This window comes from Urocampus carinirostris, chromosome 1 (genome assembly GCF_059441175.1).
Source record: "Urocampus carinirostris isolate Australia breed hairy pipefish chromosome 1, RoL_Ucar_1.0, whole genome shotgun sequence".
Lineage (NCBI taxonomy): Eukaryota > Metazoa > Chordata > Actinopteri > Syngnathiformes > Syngnathidae > Urocampus > Urocampus carinirostris.
The window spans coordinates 64,983,187-65,007,421 of NC_142349.1; the positions used below are offsets into that span (position 1 = coordinate 64,983,187).

At 41.3% G+C, this 24,235-nt stretch overlaps 2 protein-coding genes across 4 annotated transcripts in view; one reads left to right on the forward strand and one right to left on the reverse strand.

The window, feature by feature from the left end:
• On the reverse strand, positions 1 to 9,108 carry LOC148376564 (uncharacterized). Of its 2 annotated transcripts, XR_015852126.1 has the most exons (3): positions 8,971 to 9,108; positions 4,590 to 4,791; positions 1,793 to 1,929 (listed from the first exon to the last, which is right to left on the reverse strand). XR_015852126.1 is itself a non-coding variant. In XM_088348551.1 (2 exons), the coding sequence occupies exons 1-2, from the start codon at positions 2,488 to 2,490 to the stop codon at positions 413 to 415; spliced, it is 1,641 nt and encodes a 546-aa protein (XP_088204677.1). In that variant the 5' UTR covers positions 2,491 to 2,605; the 3' UTR covers positions 1 to 412. The 2 variants fall into 2 exon arrangements, 1 of the variants encoding a protein (XP_088204677.1); XM_088348551.1 differs by lacking the exons at positions 4,590 to 4,791; positions 8,971 to 9,108 and adding an exon at positions 2,367 to 2,605 and having other exon boundaries at positions 1 to 1,929.
• The window catches only part of LOC148376565 (homer protein homolog 3-like), a 24,875-nt gene continuing 5,306 nt past the window's right edge, over positions 4,667 to 24,235 (forward strand). The window contains exons 1-7 of one of the 2 annotated variants that reach the window (XM_088348603.1): positions 4,667 to 4,858; positions 4,927 to 4,975; positions 10,129 to 10,285; positions 12,251 to 12,382; positions 14,134 to 14,238; positions 20,135 to 20,247; positions 22,300 to 22,456. In XM_088348603.1, coding sequence (XP_088204729.1) covers positions 4,953 to 4,975; positions 10,129 to 10,285; positions 12,251 to 12,382; positions 14,134 to 14,238; positions 20,135 to 20,247; positions 22,300 to 22,456 — 687 coding nt within the window. In that variant the 5' untranslated portion in view covers positions 4,667 to 4,858; positions 4,927 to 4,952. Of the gene's footprint in view, positions 4,859 to 4,926; positions 4,976 to 10,128; positions 10,286 to 12,250; positions 12,383 to 14,133; positions 14,239 to 20,113; positions 20,248 to 22,299; positions 22,457 to 24,235 lie in introns of both variants that reach the window. The other variant, XM_088348594.1, reaches the window with a different exon arrangement.

The window sequence follows — 24,235 nt, forward strand, 5'->3', positions numbered from 1 at the left end:
TTCATTCTACTTCAATCTCAAGTTTTAACCATGATAAATTTAATCACAATCAGAATGACAATAAATCTTGTAAAGAGGTCATCTGGATTAAGTCAACTCAAAAAATTATAAAATACATTCCCATGTGATCTCAAGAGACAAACAGAAAACACTTCAGATGAGAAGTCAATAGCTTGCCATATTAAGTAGATATCGTAGTAATTAATATCATTATTTAATTTTACATAGTTATGAATAAGATGTTGCATCACTCAAGGATGTCGAGAGTACACAAATCCGCTCATTCAGTAGTCGTTGCGATTTCTTAGATGTAAATGCAAACTGCGTTCATATTTTCACTAGCACACTTGTGACCCTGAACGTTAACTTGACTTGAGAATCTCTGATTGTTAACTGCACAAGATAACAGTTTCTAACCAGTGTGGATTTTTGTGTGTCTTTTTAAGTGTCCTTTCTGGCTGAATTCTTTACCACAAACAGAGCATGCAAAAGGTTTTTCACCAGTGTGAGTTCTTGAGTGGTTTTCGAGGGCCGCTTTATCAGAGAAGTTTTTACCACAAATAAAGCAGGAAAAGGGTTTCTCATCCGCGTGGGTTTTTGTGTGTCTTTTTAAGTGTCCTTTCTGGATGAATTTGTGACCGCAAACCGAGCAGGTAAAAGGTTTCTCACCTGTGTGGGTTCTCGTGTGGCTTTCCAAACCGCCTTTTTGGCAGAATTTTTTACCACAAACCAAGCATGCAAAAGGTTTTTCTCCAGTGTGGGTTCTTTTATGTGCTTTTAAGGCTCCACTTAATGTGAATTTTCGACAGCAAACTGAGCACCCAAAAAGTTTTTCACCAGTGTGGGTTCTTGAGTGACTTTTTAAGCTTTCTTTGTGAATAAATCTTTTACCACATACCAAGCAAGCAAAAGGTTTTTCCGCAGCGTGGGTTCTTGTGTGTCTTTTTAAAGCTCCACGCAATGTGAATTTCTGACCGCAAACTGTGCAGGCAAAAGGCTTTTCACCAGTGTGGGTTTTTGAGTGGCTTAACAAGTTTTCTTTCTGCCTGAATGTTTTACCACAACCTGAGCAGGCAAACGGTTTTTCACCAGTGTGGGTTCTTGTGTGGCTTATTAAACCTCCTTTCTGGATGAATTTTTTACCACAAATCGAGCAGGCAAAAGGTTTTTCCCCAGTGTGGGTTCTTTTGTGTGTTTTTAAGGCTCCACACAACGTGAATTTCTGACCGCAAACTGTGCAGGCAAAAGGCTTTTCACCCGTGTGCGTTCTTAAGTGGCTTTTCATGCTTCCTTTCTGGCTGAATTGTTTACCGCAAACTGAGCAGGCAAACGGTTTTTCACCAGTGTGGGTTCTTGTGTGTCTTTTTAAGCTCCCGTGCTCTGAAAATCTTTCACCACATACTGAGCAAGTAAAAGGTTTTTCACCAGTGTGGGTTCTCGAGTGGTTTTTCAAGTTTCCTCTCTGTTTGAATGTTTTACCACAAATTAAGCAGGCAAAAGGTCTCTCCCCAGTGTGGACTGTCATATGGGATTTCAATTGACACTTGTGCCGAAACGTTTTCCCACACTGAGAACATGTTTTATCTCCTTCCGGCTGTTCATCACTATAAGCGTGTCCAGAATCGGATATGTCCACATCAGTTGTCACGTGTTGGCGAGAGCTGCTTCGAGGCTCCTTCTCGTTGTTCTTCTCATGTTGACCTTGATCTGCGGAGGTTAAACGGGCGCCAGTCACAGGCAACTCTGTGAAATGTTCCTCCTCTTTAAAGTAAACAGGCACCACAGTCTCCTCCTCCTTTTTAACATCAACGGGCTCCACGTTCTCCTCCTCCTTTTTAACATCCGAAGTCTCCAAATCCACCTCCTCGTTTTTGATGCTAGGCAACTTTGGCTCCTGTTGCCAAGGAAGAAGACATTCTTCACTGATGTCTGCAGGGAACAAGACAACTTTTATTATATCATATATTAAACATATACATATTTTTCTGTAATGACAGCACGTGTTGATGTTGACAAAAAATATACCTCAATGAAAATTGGTTGGAAAATGAGCATGTTATGATTTTTTTTCCTTGATCATGCATTGCCTTAGTGAAGACGTTGACCCGACCAATATGGCCGCCACGCAGGCAAGCTAATTAGCAGGCTGCTAGAGCGCGCAGACGTACATAGTGATCTATAGATATCTGTGTACAGTATACTATAATGATTGGTCCACACGAAACCATATTTATTCCGTCTCGACGCCAACGAAAACGACTCCCCTATCACCTCCAATCAGCCGCATAAATAATATGAAATACGCATTGTACTTTATGAGTCAAAATCGAGATGTTAAAGATATTATAGAAATTAAAGTGACTAACCTGCCCTTTTCAACAGAACTCGAAGGTACTTGCTAACACAGTCTGGTAGTCGATATTCTAGCTGGCTCTCTTCTTGCCCTCCCTGAAGTTCTTCTGTAAACTCATCTATTCCCCGTGCACACATTTTCGCCACGTTTGAAGCAATAGCTGGAATTTTTATTTTTTATTAAATTAATTTTCCCCCAAGTCCAGAGCAGAAGAACACAAAATTTGGGGACGCTCAAGCACCCCTGAATCCAACCCGAGCATCCCCAAAAAAATATACGCAATTTTTCTTCTTCTTGGGGTTTAACGCCGGTTGGCATTTATCTCTTTGGTGCATTATCGCCCCCTATCTGCACATGCTCGTCAAGTAGCATTTTTAAGCTAGAAAATGTAAAACAATACGAAAACGTGAACAACGCAGCCTTGGAAATACTGCACTGCCTTGAAATGGTTTCGTCCATTTGATCGCTAGCTTCGCTCACCCCATATATAGATATATATATATAAAACTAACTGAAAAGAGCAAAACAATTTTAAGTGAAACGAACAAGACAACATTTAAAAACCAAATATGAACATATTAATAAAACATGAAAGTAAATGAATAATACAATTACATGCCGAGGGGAGGCGTCCCCTCTTTCAAGCATCCCATTCATTCACCTCATGCACTCACTTATAGGGCCCCTGTACGTTTATTATGATTTTAAGATGTGTACAACGTACAAGAAAATCTGTACGGAAAAACGCAAATTTGTCAATGATAGGTACCATTCGGTATACACCGACTATGACCAAACGGCAAATCAATAAAGTCGAACAAGTTCGCTTCTGTAGCCTCTATCTCGGTATCGTTTTTTGTTGTAGCAAACGAAGCGACCGGTTTGATGCTACTGTGCGCATGCGTCTGCCGCCTGGGGATTTCCCATCATGCATCATTCCGATCAGGGGTTGATTAAACAACATAAATAAACACGTTTGAAAAAAAAATATGGTGTAAGATTATTTTGTATTTTGTAAGGGAAAATACAATAGTTTGTAAGAGCATGGCGCCCTGGAGCTTGATAGGTATGTAGGGGTCCCACACTGGCTTAATTGTTGCGTGCGTGTAAGTGTGTGGTAGAGGTAAGATCTTGAGCCCCGGCCCGAATCCGACCCGGTTTGGCATGAAATGTTGATCATTAAGTCGAGCTGGCCTTTTTTTCCCTCTTCGTGGAGGATCTGCACAGCATGTACTTACTTTTCCTCAAGTCATTATTTAGATAAACAGTTTTACACCAAATCACTAAATCCAAGGAAATGTTTATCCTTGGTGTTGGGGTAAAAGACGCGCCGCTTCCTCCTTCCACCTCCTTCACGCCAGACGTCATTTCCGCTTCTTGCCAAGAGCTTACAAGCTTTACAAACTTTGTGTCTGCTTTTTGGATAAATCTTTCACTATAACATAATTAAATAAATTATTAATTATAATTAGTTTTTTCAGTATATGGGTGTGTGTGCGTGTGTGTTTGTCCATCCATCCGTTATCTGCAACGCTTATCCTCAGTAGGGTCGCAGGGTGGCTGGAGCCCATCCCAGCTATCTTCGGGCAGTGGACAGGGGACACCCTGAATTAGTTGAGAGCCAGTCGCAGGGCACACAGGGACAGACAATTCGCTCGCTCATTCACACCTAGAGACAATTTGGACCGGCCAATTAACCTGACATGCAAGCACGGGAAGAACGTGCAAACTCCACACAGGAGGTTCGATCTCATGACCTCAGAACTGCGCCGCCGTGGTGAACTTATTCAATTATTTATCCATCCAGCCATTATCTGCAGCGCTTATCCTCAGTTGGGTCACGGGACTGCTGGAGCCCATCCCAGCTATCTTTGGGCAGTGGGCAGGGGACACCCTGAACTAGTTGCCAGCAAATCACAGGGCACACAGAGACGAGACAACCATTCACCTGCTCGTTCACACCTAGGGACAATTTGGACCAGCCAAGTCACCTGGACTGCATGTTTTTGGAATGTGGGAGGAAACCGGAGTGCCCGGAGGAAACCCACGCAAGCACGGGGAGAACATGCAAACTCCACACAGGAGGTTCGATCTCATGACCTCGGAACTGTGCCACACCATGCTAACCACTGCTCTGCCGTGCTGCCCTCAATCATTTATGTATTTTTATAGTAAAAACAATGGAAGAAAAAAAAACAATTTGAAAAGTAAATACAGTGAAGGTTATGCAGCGCACCTCCAGTTGCGTCCAGCAGGTGGCTCCCTCCCGCGCGTGCAGAGCCGAGAGAATCTAAAGCAGTCAAACTGAGCAGATCATTCAGCAGCACTCAGGCTCACAAGCGAGCTCGGAAGGAAGAGAGACGACAAAGGGACTTCTTTTGCCCTCAAATGACAATCTCCTCCGGGTTTCGACACTCCAGAGGCGCCATTGTTACCTGCTAAAAAGACATCAACAAAGCATTGTTAATCTTGGCTGGAAAGGGAGAGTTCCTATAACGACATGGGGTGAGTTTTTGTAGAAATAGGCGAAAGCCACTGCTATCAAATCTAACTTTCTGCTTGGACCTCTCCAGAAAAGAAACGCCAAACACTTTGTAAGATGTTTCCTCATCACAGAGAAAGGTAAGAAGCATTTTTGTGTGGATTTAACATTAGATAATACAGACATTTGTGACTAATATTCTTCAGGGTTTTAAGTTATATGATAAGTGATAGAAAATTATATTTTTCATTCACTCATTATCTGCACCGCTTATCCTCAGTAGGGTCGTGGGGGTGCTAGAGCACATCCCAACTATCTTCGGGCAGTGGGCAGGGGACACCCTGAACTAGTTGCCAGCCACTCCCAGGGCACACAGAGACAGAAAACTAATTCACAGATTCACACCTAGGGACAATTTGGACCGGCCAATTAACCTGACATGCATGTTTTTGTAATGTGGGAGGAAACCGGAGTGCCCAGAGGAAAATCACGCAAGCACGGGGATAACATGCAAACTCCACTCAGGAAGGTTCGATCTCATGACCTTAAAACTGTGCCGCACACGCGCTAACCACTGCGCGCCGTGTTGCTGGAGACGATTAATCACACCAAATTTTGATTTGGATGACCTCATTAATTTGCGGGGTACTGCCAGGAGTGCCCCCCTTCTTCATCGAAACCTTTTTCCATCAGGATTACAATCCGTATCGCCAGCAACGAATGATAAAAGGGGATTTTTCCGTACTTTCGAGTCACTATTGTGACATCATCAGCGTGCTTTAGAGAGACTTCATGAAATGAAGGTGCATACATGGGGACAGAATGGTGACAATTGTCACGACCAGCACACAGGCTAGACCCAATTGCATAACGTTTTCTCACAATTTTATTGAAAGAAAGAGGAATGGTGCCCGCGATCCGATGCTCACTGGATGCGGGAGGCAAGTCGCTCTTGTATTCGGATTGTGATCCGAATACGGAAGTGGATCTTCCGTGGCGGGCGATGGCGGTGCTAGGAACGGAAAAAACAGGTCGATAGCTGGGACTGGGAGAGCAAAAAAGTGGTTGGGGTCAGAAACGGGTCGTAAGCCGGGACGCAAGCCTTTTATTTAACGGGAAATGGGGAGTCATGCACGTTAGGCAGCATTCTGGCGTGGAATGATAGTAATCCAGAGGCAGACAAGATCGATACCAATTGCCCGAGCAAATATTGGACAGATGGGGTCGACACCGGACAGGACGGGACAGACAAGATTGATATCAAAACAGGATATCGAAATTAAACAGGACAAACTAGACGGGAACGAAACCTGAAACTGATATAAAACAGGACAAAATAAACGGGAACAATACCGGACAGGATATACCAACAGGAAACAGGACTGAGTCAAAACCCACGTCTTGCTGGGCAGACGTTCGTTGACGGACTGACAAAGGAAGAGTGAGAGCACTGAGTTTAAATAGACGGAAAGCCAATCTGTCAACGAGCCGCAGCTGGCGCCACACAGGCGGGGCCAATTGGGTGCCATGGCAACCCTGACAGTATCGGCCACCATTAGCAGTACTGATACATTAAGAAAGCGCTGGTTTTGCTGCCTACCTATCCCTACTTTTTATATTAGACAATCATTTCTCTTTCCAGTCAATACAAGAAAAAACAAATCGTATATCAGCCATTATCGTGAGTACTGATATGTTAAAAAATGTCTTGTTTTGAATCCTTCCGATTGCTTTTTATGGTAAATGTATAGACGTTACTTTTGACAGTTGTTAGGAATTAAATATTAAAATTTATTGTTTACCAAAGTGTTAGAATTAGTTATCTGACTCCATTAACCAAACACAACCTACATTCACCCAACAATGCGCGCTCGTTTCTTGATGGAAAAGATGAACAAGAAAAGTCGACATTTTCACATATGGGCAGATTTAATTTCATAAACAATTTAACTAAGTGAACTCCATCGAATATGGCCGAATAAGCCAAATTACTGTCGCTCGAGTTTCTGTCAAGCCTCCTCTGAAGTTCTCCAGCCTTCTTCTCTCGACCCACGTCTTTCTGCAAAATGGTGTGCCGGCTCCTCCCATGGGCGTGCCAGGGAAGCCCAACGTGAGCCCCACCACCTCAGAGACGAGCGTCCTGATGTCTATGGTTCCTCAAAACAATGGAGATCGTTTATCAAAACAATGCCTGCCGTCCTCCGTCATCAGGGCCCCTCCACGTCTGGATGCGCTGATTATCTTATCAGCCTCACGTCAGTTCCCGCCATTCCTGTAAACAATAATTCCTACCAGACCAGGGTGCCCTGAACTTTCACTGCTCATTGAACTTAAGCCTACTCAGTGAAAATCCTCATTGCACTCAATAAATGTAACTTGTATTCACTCTTATAAACTCCTTTACAGGTATAGTCAAATGTATAAAACCCACAGTCAATACAAGAACAAAATCAAATGCAGATTTGTTAGCAGCGCTTCACTCGACTTGATTCCGGCGCGACTGAAACAATGCCAAATACCCGACCCAGTTAACGAAGTACGTTTTGAACTTTGATAACAGAGGGGCTCCGGCTTGTCCTAATCTTCCCCTTCTGTTCATTAGCATCATCGTTAGCATGTGGCTTCAATGAGGTTAAAGTGGGACCCTGGTGAGAAACCAGGCCACGTCTCCCCTTCAACATGGGACGGAATTGATGCTGGGGCCCCAGGAGATGTTTTTTTTTCTGGCCAGTTATATTAGTACATTTATATCTGACCTCATTAGTGACACACAAATCCAATAGCGTAAGCTGAAGGAGCTCTCGATGTAAAAAAGAAACCGTATTAACTGTCTTTTGTTCCTTTCGGATTCCCTCATGTGAATGTTGCTAACGCGACTGTTGGGTTCTATATTGCCAACTGTTGAAGGATTTTATACATTTGACTATAAAGGATTTTATACGATTGAATACAAATTACATTTAATGCAAAATATATTCACTGACTGGGCTGTGGTGCGAGGTCAGGGCACCCTGGAGGAAAATGTTGTTTACAGGAACGGCGGGAACGGGACATATAGCTGATAATCAGCACATCAACATGCTGGCGATGCAGAAAGGCCCTGATGACGTAGAAACGCTCGGTGTTGTTTTGAGTACCCCAGACTCTTCTACGAGATGGTAAAACCCAGGGGGCTTCCGTGGCGCGCCCATGGGAGGAGTCGGCACGCCATTACGCGGGGAGAAGATGGCCAATAGGAGAAAGCTAAAGGACTTGAGAAAGAGACTCCAACGTCGCTAATTTGGCCATTTTCGATGGAGTACACTTAGTTAAATTCTCATCTCATCTCATCTCATTAGCTGCACCGCTTATCCTCAGTAGGGTCGCGGGGGTGCTGGAGCCCATCCCAGCAATCATCGGGCAGTGGGCAGGGGACACCCTGAACCGGTTGCCAGCCAATCGCAGGGCACACAGGGACAGACAACTCGCTCGCTCACTCACACCTAGGGACAATTTGGATCGGCCAATCTACCTGAAATGCATGTCTTTGGAATGTGGGAGAAAACCAGAGTGCCCGAAAGGAAACCCACTCAAGCACGGGGAGAACATACAAACTCCACACAGGAAGTCCGGTAGCTTGATTTGAACCCACACAGGAGGTTCCCAAGACTTTAGAACTGTGCCGCACACGCGCTAACCACTGCGCCGCCGTGCTGCCCTCTTAGTTAAATTGTTAGGGAAATTAAATCTGCCCCCGTGTGGAAATGTCAGCTTCCTGTTCATCTTTTCCCTCAAGAAAAGAGCGCGCATACATTGTTGGGTGAATGTAAGTTGTGTTTGGTTAACAGATAACTAATTTGAACAATTTGGTAAACGCTACATTTTGATATTAATTCCCAACACTGTTGATCTGTGTTACAAATATCCTTCTCATCACAGGAGCTTTTTGTTGTTAAACCCCTAAACTAGCCGGCAGGCCGGTGGACTTTTGATAAACAAATACGAGTCTGTACGATGCCAACAGTCACTAAACTCCGTCATGCCACGTATCGTTGGAAAGCGCCAACTCTTGGGATTTCAAAATGTACTCATCACGGAAACATCTCAATTAGTCTGAAACAAGAGACCTGAAAACTATAATGTCGGGATAGCTCACCAATAACGTCCTGTTGTAGTCCGCAACTGAGATGGTTTTCTGCAAACATGGACTTGTTACATCCAGGACCGCCTAGTGAATCCAACCAGGTCAAAATTTGACTTTAGAAAACACAATAATGTCGACATTTATATAAAAAAAAATCCGCCTAAAAGCATTTCTGCATCGTTGGACGTATCTGCCTATTTCGCCTCATAATTCCTGTCTACAAATGAACAGACCCGTAAAATTATTTCCAATATGGCTATTAGCCTCTTTGAGTGACACCACTCTTGGCTAATAGGCTTTTTTTTTTCACGATCCAACAGAGATCGCCTCCTTTAGCTCCGAATCTGTTTAGCCAGTAGCAACCGATTCAAATGATAATTGACAAATTAGTTAGCCAATTAAATTCTCAAAACAGCAATACGCAGATGTTTGGAAAGTATTCATATCGAACCTGAAATAAACGAGGGTAACTCCACTCATTGGTTATTTTTTATTACGCGAAAGTGTGCACAATCATTGATTGACTTCTGGAAAGAGAAGTCAAACATTTACAACTTTTACACAAGGTCAAAAAAAGCCAAAGTAAAATAGACAGTTGCATATTTTTGATTAGTTGACTCCGCCTATTTTAATCTTTATTTTATTATTACAACCTGGCAATAACATAATAATAACATAGTAACTACATAGTAATAAAAAATGTTATTTTAGAAATGCATATGAAGACTGGTAGGCTTTTAGGCTAACGAGTTACAAAAAAAATAGCTTTCGGATTCAAGAAGGTTGGTGACCCCTGATTTAAACTGTTAAAATTATTTACTAAAAGTTGACTTTTAAAGGTGTTAAATTAACACTCATGGTTAATATATAACATGTAAACACTTTCATGCAATTTGATAGAATTATTAACAAAAATATGTTGGTATCTAGGGGATTAAAAACATTTTTGGTGAAGAAATGGGTGGTCTTTTGTACCAATGACATCTATAACTGGTATCAGAATCGGGCATTACCCAAAAATCACCAAAGAATCAGGTATCGGTATTGGCATTAGTCTGGAAAGTGGAAAAACCTTAGTTTTTGGGCTACCAGAAAAGAAATAAAGTTGAAATAATTGGACCAAAGAACATAGTTATCGAAGAATTATTATTATTTTTTGTCTTCCACCAGAGAGCAGCCGATCTTCAGCACGCGGGCTCACGTTTTCCAGATTGACCCGGCCACCAAAAGGAACTGGATCCCTGCTAGCAAACATGCGGTCAGTGTGTCTTTCTTCTTCGACTCCAACCGCAACGTCTACCGCATCATCAGCGTGGGCGGAACCAAGGTGAGGAAGACAAATGCATTTTAACCTTGTTTTGCTACTTCAGAGCCTGTGCACATTGCATTTGGTACACTGCAAACATTCCCCCGGCTGCTCTCTTGATTATGAACGACACTGTGGTTTATGGAGAAAGAGCGGGGCCTCAAGACTGTATTTGGGTTGCCCTTGTTCTTCAGAGCCTGGACCCATTGCAATTTGGTACACTGCAAACATTTCCCTGGCTGTTTTCTGGATTGAGATTATGAATGACACAGTGGTTCGTGGAAAAGGGGCAGAGCTTTAGACCTTATTGTGGTCACTTTGGTCCTTCAGATCCTGGACACATTGCAATCATTAGATACAATTCTGTACACTGCAAACATTTCCCTGGCTGCTTTCTGGATTGAAATTTTAAACGACAGTGGTTCACAGAGAAAGGGCGAGAGGCAGGGCCTCAGACCTTATTGGGGTCGCTTTGGTCCTTCAGATCCTGGACACATTGCAATCATCAGATCCAATTCTGTACACTGCAAACATTTCCCTGGCTGCTCTCTGGATTGAAATTTTAAACGACAGTGGTTCACAGAGAAAGGGCGAGAGGCAGGGTCTCAGATCTTATTGGGGTCGCTTTGGTCCTTCAGAGCATGGATCCATAGCAATTTGGTACACTGCAAACATTCCCCTGGCTGCTCTCTGGATTGAGATTATGAAAGATACTCTGGTTTATGGGGAAAGAGCAGGCCCTCAGACTTTATTGTGGTCGCCCTTGCTCTTTAGAGCCTGGACCCTTTGCAATTTGGTACACTGCAAGCATTTCCCTGGCTGTTTTCTGGATCGAGATTATGAATGACACAGTGGTTCGCGGAAAAGGGGCAGGGCTTCAGACCTTATTGGGGTCACTTTGGTCCTTCAGATCCTGGACACATTGCAATCATCAGATCCAATTCTGTACACTGTTTTCTGGATAGAGATTATGAACGACAGAGTGGTTGGCGGGGAAGGGGCTGGGGGGCGGGGCTTGATTTGATCTCCTAGCTGCTAGCACCTCTAGTCTGACCCACATTCCTGCCTCCCATAAATCAGTAGTAATCCTCAGCGTTGCTCGCATCCTGCGGGTTACGCCAAATGCATCCAACACGTGACGTCATCCCTGGCAAGGAATTCCACGTTATCGTTTATTGGCAGGGAAATAAGGACACAGAGGTCGACGGCTTCTTTTAAAGCCCGCTGTGGCCAGCCATTTTAGGATTTGAAGTCCGGGCCATCATTGAAGCCTTATTAAAATCGTCCTGGTCTCCGATCGTGGTTAGAATGTTCTCTTGGGTTGTCTTTACCGCATTACGGTGTGGCATGCTGGGTGCACGACAGGAAAACGCTTCAGAGGGTCATCAACACAGCCCAGAGAATCGTTGGTTGCTCTCTACCCAGTCTGGAGGACATTGCCTGCTCTCGCTACCACAGCAGAGCATAAAACATCATCAAGGACATTTCTCACCCCGGCCACCATCTCTTTGACCTGCTGCCCTCTGGCAAGCGCTACAGGTCACACAAAACAAAAACAAACAGACTCAGAGACAGTTTCTTCCCCAGAGCCATTACCACCCTTAACACACACCGCACAACCAACTGAAACCCTTGCAAACACACTACCTCATACAGACGTAAAATTGTATTCATGCCTATGCTCACTTAGCACAATGTTGACTATTTTTTGCACAATGTTGAGTATTTTTGCACTTAACGCATATTGCACTAATACGATCCCAAAACTGTGTGGAACATCCTACATGCCCACATTTCTTGTGTAAATATTGTGGAAATTATAACCTTATCTTCTTTGTTCCTTTATCTTCTTTGTTTTCTTTTATCCTCACTGTTAAATGTGAACCTGGAGTGCCACGCCCAATTTCGTTGTCACAATATGTTCAACCCATTTTGTAACAATGACAATAAAGGTATATTCTATTCTATTCTATTCTTTCCTGGCAGGCAATTATCAACTGCATCATTACCCCCAGCATGACGTTCACAAAAACATCCCAGAAGTTTGGTCAGTGGGCCGACAGCAGGGCCAACACCGTTTACGGTTTGGGTTTTGCTACTGAGCAACAACTGCACCAGGTAACAGATCCTCTTACGCTGTCCCAAAAAGACAAAGATTAGAGGAAAAAGGAGGAAAAATACATCTTGGAGGCGATGACAGATACTTTTGCTCATTTTTGGGATTATTTTTTTCTATTTTCTTACAATTCTAACATTCATCCATCCATTAGCTGCACCGCTTATCCTCAGTATGGTCGCGGGGGTGCTGGAGCCCATCCTAGCTGTCTTCGGACAGTGGGCAGGGGACACCCTGAACTGGTTGCCACACAAGGACAGACAACTCACTCGCTCATTCACACCTAGGGACAATTTGGACTAGCCACTTAACCTGACATGCCTGTTTTTGGAATGTGGGAGGAAACCGCTGCAAGCACAGGGAGAACATGCAAACTCTTCACAGGAAGGCATAACAGAAAATAATTGAGAATAATTTTGCTTCTTTTGAGGACTATTCTTTGTTTTACTATATTTCTTTACTTTTATAATTCTAAAGAAATAAAGTTATTATTTTTTAGCATCCACATTATTGAGTATATTTAATTATTTGATTTATTCATTTTTTTCTCTTTTCAAAAGATACAATGCGCTAAATTTACATTATAATATATTTTTTAAAATTAATAACACAAATATTATATGCAACCAGTTCACGGTGTTCCCTGCCCACTGCTCGAAGGTGGTTGCACCCCCCAAAACCCCTGTGAGTGAGGATAAGCAGCGCAGAAAATGGATGGATGAAAATATAATATGACTTCTATGTTTTTTTAATTGATTCATTATTCCTCCAAAGTTTATTATACTTATTATTTTTGTTAATGTTACATTAATTTATTATTTTAAGTATTACGGTAATCCTTGTTATATTTTATTTTTATAAATTTTATTTTCTCTTTAATTATATTTTAAAATAAGTAAGACTGTAGTTTTGTTTTTGAGTCATAAATAATACTTATTCAATGTAATATTATCTGCCATTTTGTTTTCAAATTTAAGTATTTTTGTTTGGTTGGTTGAAATAATCTTTATCATCATTACCCTTTCTTAAGTAAAATAGAAAAGTAGCAATATATTGAATTGAGGACTTTAATTTTGTGTCAGGACCAGAACGGAATCAGGACCCAATCGCGTATCGTTTCTCACAAGTTTATTGAGATGGAGAGAGGAAGGGCAGAGCCCGCAATCTGGTGCTCGCTAGACGCGGGAAGCAAGTTGCTCTCGCAATCCGATTGTGATCCGAACACGAAAGTGGATCTTCCGTAGCGGGCACTGGCGGTGTCAGGGAAGTAAAAACAGGTCGATAGCCGGGACAGGAGAGCAAAAACGTGGTCGGGATCGGAAACGAGTTGTAAGCCAGGACGGGAGAGTAGACGTGCTCGGAATCAAAACAAATTGGGAGCAAAAAACAGGACAGGTGGGAGTCAGGGTCGAAAAAGGCTTGCCTAGTATTCACTGAGGTTCGCAGACGGACCGACAACAGAGGATTGACGGGACTGGGTTCAAATAGTGACCGGCAGCCAATCAGAACCCGCGCGGTTGGCGCCAAATGAGCGGGCAAAGGTGAATCACATCAGTAATCATGACATTTTGCTCGTTTGAAAAAAAAATATAAGAAAAAACGCAAAATAATATCCCAAACTTGTATACCTTATTATAAAAATAGATAATAATAACAATAATAATAACTGCACATTTGGAGTCTGTCACTTGATACTTTATATTATATTGCTATTATATTTCTATTCGTATTGATTTTCTTTCTTTTGAACCAGTTCTCAGAGAAGTTCAAGGAAGTGAAAGACGCAGCCCGTTTGGCGCGGGAAAAGTCCCAAGATAAGGAACTGGCAAACACCGCCCTCAGCATCGCTGCACCGCAGGTGAGCCCATCTGCAAAAGTGCAAACTTGACTGCAAAAGTCCAGGGATGGACACTTCTTTTGTTTTTTAAAGATCCAACTCTCAACTTGAAAGTGTTAAAGCAGCACTTTGAAAGTAGTTAAATATGTCACACTGGGAGAGGAGTACAATCACATGACTCAGCCCTTCATTCTTGTAAACAGTTTCTATTTGTTTGAATAAACGTTCTGTAGTAAGAGGCCAGGAGAAAAGGAAACTCAAACTTGGACATCTACACCAGGGAATAGCACTTTTATCCCTTGTCTGCACCGCTTATCCTAAGTAGGGTCGCGGGGGTTCTGGAGCCCATCCCAGCCATCCTCGGGCAGTGGGCAGGGGACACCCTGTACTGGTTGCCAGCCACTCGCAGGGCACACAGAGACAGACAACATTCACACCTAGGGACAATTTGGACCGGCAAATTAACCTGATATGCAGGTTTTTGAAATATGGGAGGAAACCGGAGTGCCCAGAGGAAACCCACGCAAGCACGGGGAGAACATGCAAACCCCGCACAGGAAGGCTGGTAGCTGGATTTGATCCCATGACCTCAATGCTGCCCTGCAATCGCACTTAATGTATTAGATTACTCTTGCAAGACTTTAAGAGACTCAATACTACCTTACTACTTTGGTCAAGGATTCTTTCTTTTCCCCACCTTCGGACTTTTAACTTAAGCTGATTTTGAAAAGTTACCAGTGGATCCGATGAATGCTCTTTGTAAGGACTTTGCAGACCACTTCAGAAGTAAAATGACTAAAACCAGGTCCAGCCTTCGAGCCCTTCAGAACATACGATCTACTATAGATGGACAATTGATTTTACCTGAAAAACACTGGAAAGTTCTTCCTTAATTGATGCAAGGTCTCTTTGTCGAGTTTTCCCCCAAGTCAACCCAACAACTTGCCTTTTAGATCAAATTCCCACTAATCTTTTAAGGACATTTTATGGATTCTTGGAGGAACAGATTTTAAATATAGTCAACTGCTTTCTCCAGACGGGTGTTTTCCCTGCCGCCTTTAAAACGGTAGTAGTGAGGCCCCATTTGAAGAAGAGTCTCTAGCATAGACTCTAGCATTTTTAATAACTACCGTCCAGTGTCCAACCTACCATTTTTGAGCAAAGTTTTAGTAAAATTGTTTTTTATTCAGCTGAATTCTTTTTTCAAAGAAAACCGCATTCAGTCTGGTTTTAGGAGCAACCACAGTACAGAGACTGCCCTTTTAAACATTTAAAATGGTATCAGGTATAATATATCTATCCATCCATTCCATCCATTATCCGTACCGCTTATCCTCAGTAGGGTTGCGGGGGTGCTGGAGCCCAGCCCAGCTATCTTCGGGCAGTGGGCAGGGGACACCCTGAACTGGTTGCCAATCGCAGGGCACACAGGGACAGACAACCCGCTCGCTCATTCACACCGAGGGACAATTTGGACCGGCCAATTAACCTGACATGCATGTTTTTGGAATGTGGGAGGAAACCGGAGTGCCCGGAGAAAACCCACGCAAGCACGGGGAGAACATGCAAACTCCACACAGGAAGGTTGGTAGCTGGAATGGAACCCACGACCTTAGAACTGTGCCGCACACGCGCTAACCACCGCGCCGCCGTGCTGCCCCAGGTGTAATATAGATTTAAATAAACGCACAGTTCTGGTGCTACTGGATCTCAGTGCTGCCTTTGATACAGTAGATCACCTCAGACTTAGAAACCTAGTGGGCATCTCTGGTACTCTTTTAAACTGTTTTTGTTCCTATCTCACAGAGCGACATTCCTTTGTAGGTATGGATGCATGTCCCTCCGAAACCCATGAAATTACATGTGGCGTTCCCCAAGGTTCAATTTTAGGCCCAGTACTTTTTATATACAGGCTGTATGCTTCCCTTTGGGGATGTCATCAGGAGACACAGAGTCAACTTCCATAGTTACGCTGATGACACCCAGCTTTACATTTCCGTGTCCTCTGATGAAACAAGTTCTATAGATACCCTTTTAAATTGCATTTCAGATATCAAGTAATGGATGGCAGACAACTTCCTACGGATCAATCAGGACTAAACAGAGGTTTAACTCATTGGTCCTGAAAGTCGGAGAGAGATATTAGTGGGGATTTTACTGGCTTGTATGCTAAATTTGTTTATACAGCACTTTGAGTGGCATTTTTTGCCTAGGAAGTGCTTTACAAATACATTTGATCTGATTCTAACAAAAGGTAGATAAGATGAACACTGTGTCCAGCGATTGGGTGGGATTGCTGTGACGGAATGGAAGGAGGAAGAATTGAAACGAGAGGCCAAAGAAAGGCAAAGTGGGTCGCTTCTCTCACAGGGGAGCGACAGTGAGGAATGTAGGACGATGGTAAAATTATCCCAACCACTTCCTCTTCCGCCCTCACCTGAGAAGCTACCTCGTCCATCTATTAGGAAGGAATAATAGCCCTGGCTTCAAATGGTGTAACGCGTTCCATTATCCAAACATGCCATTCAAGATAATGACACCATTTTATTCTGCTTTATAGAATCCTGAGATTATTAGTCTGATATTTCAATTCATTTTGGTTCAATGTGTTGGAATTGTGCTCTTCCCTGTGTGCGTTTATGTTGCTAAGCGACCTGGGGGCAGTATGATACATAGTGCTGCATTAATGGTAATTGTTCTTTGCATGAGATAAGGAATAATATGTCAAGCGCAGAGGTCACTAACTTTTTTGAAGAAAACGACTGCTTTTTAGTTACAGATTAGCATAAAAGGAAACAACTTTGATATGCATTTCTGAAATATCCACTTTTCATGTTATTACTATGTCATTACGACGTTATTACTATGTTGTTTCTACGTCATTATTATGTTATTGACAGGTTGTAATTATGAAAAAGTATGGTTAAAATTATGTAATAATTTATCATAATTCTTAAGACAATCATCATATCAATGATTTATCATGCCAAATAGACTTCAAATTTACTAGAGAGTCACAATGACCAATCTGTAATAAGTTCAAGATTTGAACCCAGATAGATAGAATTGAAGGAACCATTTTTGTTGAAATTTCTGTTATTTATGACCAATGAGAGGGCCCCTTAAAAGTGAAGGTGAGCCACAAATTGCCCCTGGACCATGGTTTGACCATGATTGACCAAAAGGTGCTGTCTGGAGTTTTGAAAATTTCTACTTGCTGATGCCATCTTCTGGCTTAAGTCATCATTGCAGCCTCTGTGAAGCTTCTTTTGTGGCGCGTGCAAGTACTTGCATTTCTTAGAGATGCTACAATAATGTAACAATGTTTTTTTGGACTGTTCTTGAAACAGCTCTTTTCTTACTTTCACCATTTTCATGCTACATTACAAAAAACTGCAGTGATGAACATAAACTCACTCTCCACACATGCCAATCCTTTCCTACTGTCTAATGAATTCTGCTGTTGGAAAATATATGATAAAAGTAAGATAAAAGCAGGTAGGTGCGGTGTGAAAAAATATATAAAGGCTCTTTGAACTCAGTCGAGCATTTTTAGCACATATTTAATAGAGAACAACTTTTTAAGGACACCTTAAACGACGCACCCACCTTTAAAGTGTCAAACAAGAACGATTATTTATTGAACCCTATATGGTTGCAAAAAATGTAAGTACCTACTTAAATGGGGTGGATGCGGTGTTAGCATGTTAGCTTCAGTGCTAACATTGCTGTCAAATGTTGCATGTTTAGCAATTATGGTGGTAAAGTGATGGGGTTTTTTGTTGACACATTTCTTTCTCTTTTTTCTAAATTCGTGACGGATTTGAAATGCAGTTCTCACAGGTAAGTGGTTTCACGCTTTATCGATGTATTGTTTCTTGAAAATAAAACAATGGTCGTAAGACAACATAATTGGGACAGCAGGGCACGACAGGTTACATCTAATTTCAAGTGTATTCCTAACATATAATTGAAACAAAACAATCTCAGGGAAAGCAGGCAGGTTGGGCCTTGTTCAATCCAGAACAAGAAAGACAATAAGACTCTCGAGCTTTATTTGCATATGTAAAAGTGGCATCTTGCATTTACTGTACACTTCCTCCCTCATTTGCTGCTTCGCCTACCATTGCATGGACAAAGTTTGATGCACTCCATCATGATTATACGTTATATCAGGGGTCGGTAACCTATGGCTCCCCTTCCCTCTATTTTGCCTGTGTTGGGGCCGAGTGGAAGCTCTGCCCCTTTTTAAAGAGACAGCGTCACAATCTAACTCAGGGGTGTCAAACTCATTTGAACTCGGAGGCCACACGATAGAACAAACATTGTGTCCGGGGCCGGACTAGTAGATTAAAGAGAAAGAAAGAGAAAGAAATTAGAGAAAGAAAGGAAAGAAAGAGGGAGGGAAAAGGAGAGAGGGCAGGACAAAGAAAGAAAAAGAGAGAGAGGGAGAGAGCGTGAGAAACAAAAGATAAAAAGTCGTGAGAGAGGGGGAAAAGAAAGAGAGAGGAAGAAAGAAATCCAAAGAGAAATAGAAAGACAGAAGGAGAGAAAAGAGAAAAGAAAGCGCAAAGGGTAGGAAGAGAGAAAGACAAAAGAGAGAAAAGGAAAAAAGGAAGTTAGAGCAAAAGAATTTAAAAAGACAGAGAGAAAGATAGATACAAAGAGCAACAAAGGAAGAGAGACAAAGAGAGGGAAACAGACAGAGAGTAGGAAAAAAGGGGTGGAAAAGAGAGAGGGAGAGAGAGAGAGAGAGAGAGAGAGAGAAAGAAACACAAGTACAGTGTCTTTGTTTGAGGCACCTGGCTTTGGCAAAATCAAGTTGACATATTTCAACCTGCAGCTCGTTTTTCTCTTGCGCTTCTCTGAATGTTGTCTCGCGGGCCGGATTCAATCCCTTAGCGGGCCTGATCTGGCCCACAGGCCGCCTATTTGTCACCTGTGATCCAACGCAACCTCTCGCCCAACCCCTAATTTCAACACAGAAGTCACATTGGACAGGGAAAAACCGCAAAGTCATAGGCACTTTTTTAGTAACAAAATACAGACGCTGCCCTCCTTACGGACGAGATTCTGGACGATCGTTCGTAAGTTGAATTTGTTCGTAAGTTGCTTCAGTGCTATAGTTTGAATGTTTAAGGTTTATATAAGTATGTTCAAGGTTTGTATAAGTAACCTGTATTGTTTTGTAATAGACAATAAACTTACTTTTGTAAGATGAGCTTCAAGAGTTAGGCGACTTCCTCCTTCGTGGAAGAAAGTGACCGAAAAAAAGCGATCCAACCATTTTCTCAACCGTATCAAGCTTTCTTATTCCACTTTTGTTTCAAAAGAAACAGCTCGCCTCTTCTTTACACTTTACACCAACCATATTGAATGGATAAACGAGATATTAAACGATATAAATGTCAAAGTTCTTAGCGCGATAGCGATACTGTACACGTTGTTATGTTTACACACGAACCAGGAAGTAGAAGCCAGATTTCTTCTTCGGGGTGGATGCTAGGTGAGCTCTTACAGCGCCACGTGGCAGAAAGAAGCACTACAGTAATGTCCTGTACTCGGTAAAAGGTGCACACAATACAAAATGTCCGGATATTTTTCGATATCCCAAAGAAATGATCGTATCTATCGTTTTACGTAAGCCGAATGGTCGTAAGTAGGGCAGCGTCTGTATAAGGCTTTTGATTTTTTGAGGTCCCAAGACAATTTAGTTTTATTCTGTCCAATATGGCTCTTTTAACATTTTGAGTTGCCTACCCCCGTACTAGTAAATGAGTAAATATATGAGAACTATACAATATCTTTGACGATTCCGCCAATCATAGTCAATCACAGCATTTTTTTTCCTTTTTTGGCATCTTATGTGGAGAGCATTGACTCATTTGTCCCCCAGGACCTCTCGGACGACCTGCAGTCCCCCCCGGTGGTGTGCGTGAACGGACCCGAAGACAAATTGTTTCGAAGTCAAAGCGCCGACATCACGCTCTCCTCAGAGAAGGAACGCATCAAGAAGATGCTCTCCGAGGGGTAACACCAGATTATTCCCCGCTTTTATTATCCAGCGAGTCAAAGGAATCCATTTTGGAAAAGTCAAAATCATCTCATTTCATCTCATTAGCCGTACCGCTTATCCTCATTAGGGTCGCGGGGGGGCTGGAGCCCATCCCAGCCATCTCCGAGCAGTGGGCAGGGGACACCCTGAACTGGTTGCCAGCCAATCGCAGGGCACACAGGGACAGACAACCCATTCGCTCATTCACACCTAGGGACAATTTGGACCGGCCAATTCACCTGAAATGCATGTTTTTGGAGCGTGGGAGGAAACCGAAGTGCCCGGAGGAAACCCACGCAAGCACGGGGAGAACATACAAACTCCGCACAGGAAGTCTGGAGCTGGATTTGAACCCACGACAGGTTCCCATGACATGAACTGTGCCGCACAAGCGCTAACCACTGCGCCGCTGTGCTGCCCCCAAGTCAAAATCAACAAAAGGGATAATCATTCTGCTTTTTTGGAGGGGGTTGGTTTTAAGATTAGAAATGGCGGGGAAAACATTCATTTCAGCGACAGGTTTTATTGGTAGCAAGATGACCTTGGACATAGTTGAAAGTTATGTTCACTCCATTAATATAATAAGATGGTAAATGGTAATGGTCTGCATTTATATTCAAGTCACTGAAGACCTCCCAATGAGCTTTACAATGAGCTTCACACTTACCCATTCACACACACACTAACACACCGATAGCAGCATCAGCCATGCCATGCAACTACCTGCTTATCAGTGGCATTAGGAATTCAGTGTCTTGCCCAAGGATACTTTGACATATAACACAGAGGAGCTTGGAATCGAACCTGCGACCTCTTGATCCCTAATTATTCACAATAATAGTATTACTACTTATAATAACAATTAGCTAATCATTTTGATTCTTTTATGTCTTATTTTTCTTATTTTACTCTATTATTATAATTTTCTTATTTAATTTCATTCTTTTCAAAATGAAGACATATTCATCGTAGCGATATTTTCTAATTTTTTCCAAATATTTTCCCTTATTTTACTACATTTTTATTTTTCAACAATAATTATTACAGACACGTTTGCCTATCTCAATACTTATTTGTGTTACTATTTATTTCTTTAATTGTGGTTTGAAAAAGTAAGTAAGTAATGTTCAAGTAAAGTTTCTCTTTTTTAGTTAAAAAAAACAACACTTTTTTTATTAAGATAATTTTTCTTTTTTCAAGATTTACATTTCTCTTTTTAATATGTAATCTTTTTTGAAAAACAAATTTTACTGATGAAAATAAAGGGAAATTAGAATAAGATAACAAAACCTATGTTGTAACCAATTATTCAAGCATAAATTTTAAAAAAATCCATAAAATGAGCAGAACAATCTGATAAATGTACAAATATTATTTTGATTTCATGACTATATTTGTAACTTATTTTTCCAATCAAAATAGGGAAATAAATACTTAAAGGAATGGCAAGTATTATTTTTACCGTTTTTAGTTTTTTATTTGAAGTAAAATAAAAAATACGATTTATTGTATCTGTAACTTATTTTGTTAAGTAAAACAAGGAAATAATATTTAAATGAGCAAAATTGTATTTTTTCTTTTGAATATTCTAATATATTTGTAACACATTTTTCAAACAAATAGGCACATCATTTTTTAAAATGAGCAAGACGATCTACTTTTTTGCAGTGTTTTAGATTAAAACAATTATTTTTTAATTATTTTAAGATATTATTAGACTTAATTCTTGCAACCAGAAGAAAATATAGAAAGAAATCTATTAATATAAAATCCTAAAACACTGCTAAGCTAACATCAGGCGTTAGTAGTTGCATCTTACTAGAAAGCCACCATTGATTGCATTTATGTTTACAGGCTGTGTTTTCTCGATTATCGACTACCGTGCCCATGTCGTATTTTAATTACTTTTTCGTCATTAGATTGACCATGAATTTTGATCCTGTAAACATCAATCGTTTGTATTATTTTCCTCGTTGCTATGTGGAGAAGAATTTGACTTGTGACAGTTTTTTTTATGTTTGCGGCAGGTCGATCTGCGAAATGAACCTAGAGGCGGAGCTCTTCACGCTGCAAGACAGCAATGCCAAATTAGTAGCTGCGTTGCACGAGGCCAACGCTAACGTGGAGCAGTGGAAGAAACAACTGATGGCCTATCAGGAGGAAACCGAAAGGCTCAGAGAACAGGTGAGCGCCATAGCACTGTTTCGGCCTTTCATATAAACAGGCGTAGTGGTTTGGCGTTGCCGGGCATTGTACTTGGGCGAGGTAGTTGGGGTCGGGGTGTGTTGACAAAGCGCCAGGGAACCACTAGGTAGTGCCAAAGAGTCGCACGGCTGCATGCAGCGCCAGAGCCGCTTGTACACAAACGCAAACTTTTATTGAATTTGTTGGAATTTATTAAGGGGGTTTTGACATGAAACCTGGAAAAAACACATGGATTTAGATACGATTTATATACGATTAAGACTAGGTTCCTTGCAACACTGGGGGAATTTGTGCTCCACTTGCAGATCATTCTGCTTGTCTAAAGTCTTTTTAATTCACGACATAAATATTTAACATGTTTTATTGTAAATTACGAAAACAATCATTTAAGTACTATATTTTAAAATGTGATGACTTCTTTTGTTGTAAAATTAGAGAATAATAATGTCTAGTCATCTTTATTTGTGTAGCCTATAATCACAAAGCGTCTCAAAGGGCTGCACAGACCACAGATTATTGCTAACCACAGGCTATTATGACACCATCCCCTGATCTAAAACATACACGAGGGCAAGGAAAAAGTCAAAAACCTCAGCATGAGGAAAATAAAGAAAAGTTGAGAAGGGACCGCACATGATGTTATTCCCCTTCCAGGATGACAAGGCTGCGATGAATGTTGCATTTACAAACAATACAAATAAAAACTAAAGTAATTGAAGTAGTATTTCTGTGGTACTATTTCTGTGGTATTTTTGTAGAAATTCTGTAGTATTTTGTAGTTGTATTTTTGCAGTTTTACCGTAATTAAACTGTACAGCTATTTAAAGTGTTGTTTTCCGATTCTAATATAGTTTTAACTTTTTTAGGTAAATAACTAGACTGTGGACCCGCAAAGGCCCATGGCCATAACAAATAAATGAATACTCATTTGAAGTATCTAGTTTTACCAGGGAAATGGGCTAAAATGGCTTTTTACTCAAATTAAGCAACCCTTTTTACAGTATAATATATATTATTTGGAAATATATATTATTAAAAATGACATAAAATGATTTTGGTTTTGGACTGTGTTTTTCCCTATTTTGGACGTGTAACTTGTGGCATATTTTGTCGTTGAATTAGCCGCATATTTTGTCATGTATTTTATCGTGATTTTTTTCATTTATTTTGCAATGCATTTTGTCGTATATTTTGTTGTCTATTTGTCATTTATTTGGCTGCGGCAGTTGTTGCCGATTTTTCGTGTATTTTGTTATGTAATTGGTTGTTCATTTACTTGCTTACTTACTAACTTACCATGTAAGTACTTGCTTACTTCCTTACTTACTTACTATGTAAGTATTTGCTTACTTCCTGACTTACTATGTAAGTACTTGCTTACTTACTTATTGTGTAAGTACATGCTTACTTACTAAGTGCTTGCTTACTTACTAACTTACTTACCATGTATGGGGCGATAGTAGCTCATGATGTAAAGCGTTCGTCTTGGGATCAAGAGGTCGCAGATTCGATTCCCGGCTCATCCCTGTTATATGTTGAAGTGTCCTTGGGGAAGACACTGAATCTTCTAATGCTCACTTAAGCAGGTAATTGTCTTGCATGGCTGACACTGCTATCGGTGTGTGAGTGTGTGTGGATGGGTAAGTGTGAAGCACATTGTAAAGCGCTTTGGGAGGTCTTCATTGACTCGAGAAGCGCTATATAAATAAGTACATCTCATTATAAATTCAACTTGTATTTTGTAATAAAATTAAAAAA

Coding starts and splice junctions, on each gene's coding strand:
- LOC148376564 (XM_088348551.1), bottom strand. CDS start 2,490: ATGTGTGCACGGGGAATAGATGAGTTTACAGAAGAACTTCAGGGAGGG. Junction 1,930..2,366: donor AGTTCTGTTGAAAAGGGCAG/GTTAGTCACTTT, acceptor TGTTCCCTGCAG/ACATCAGTGAAGAATGTCTT.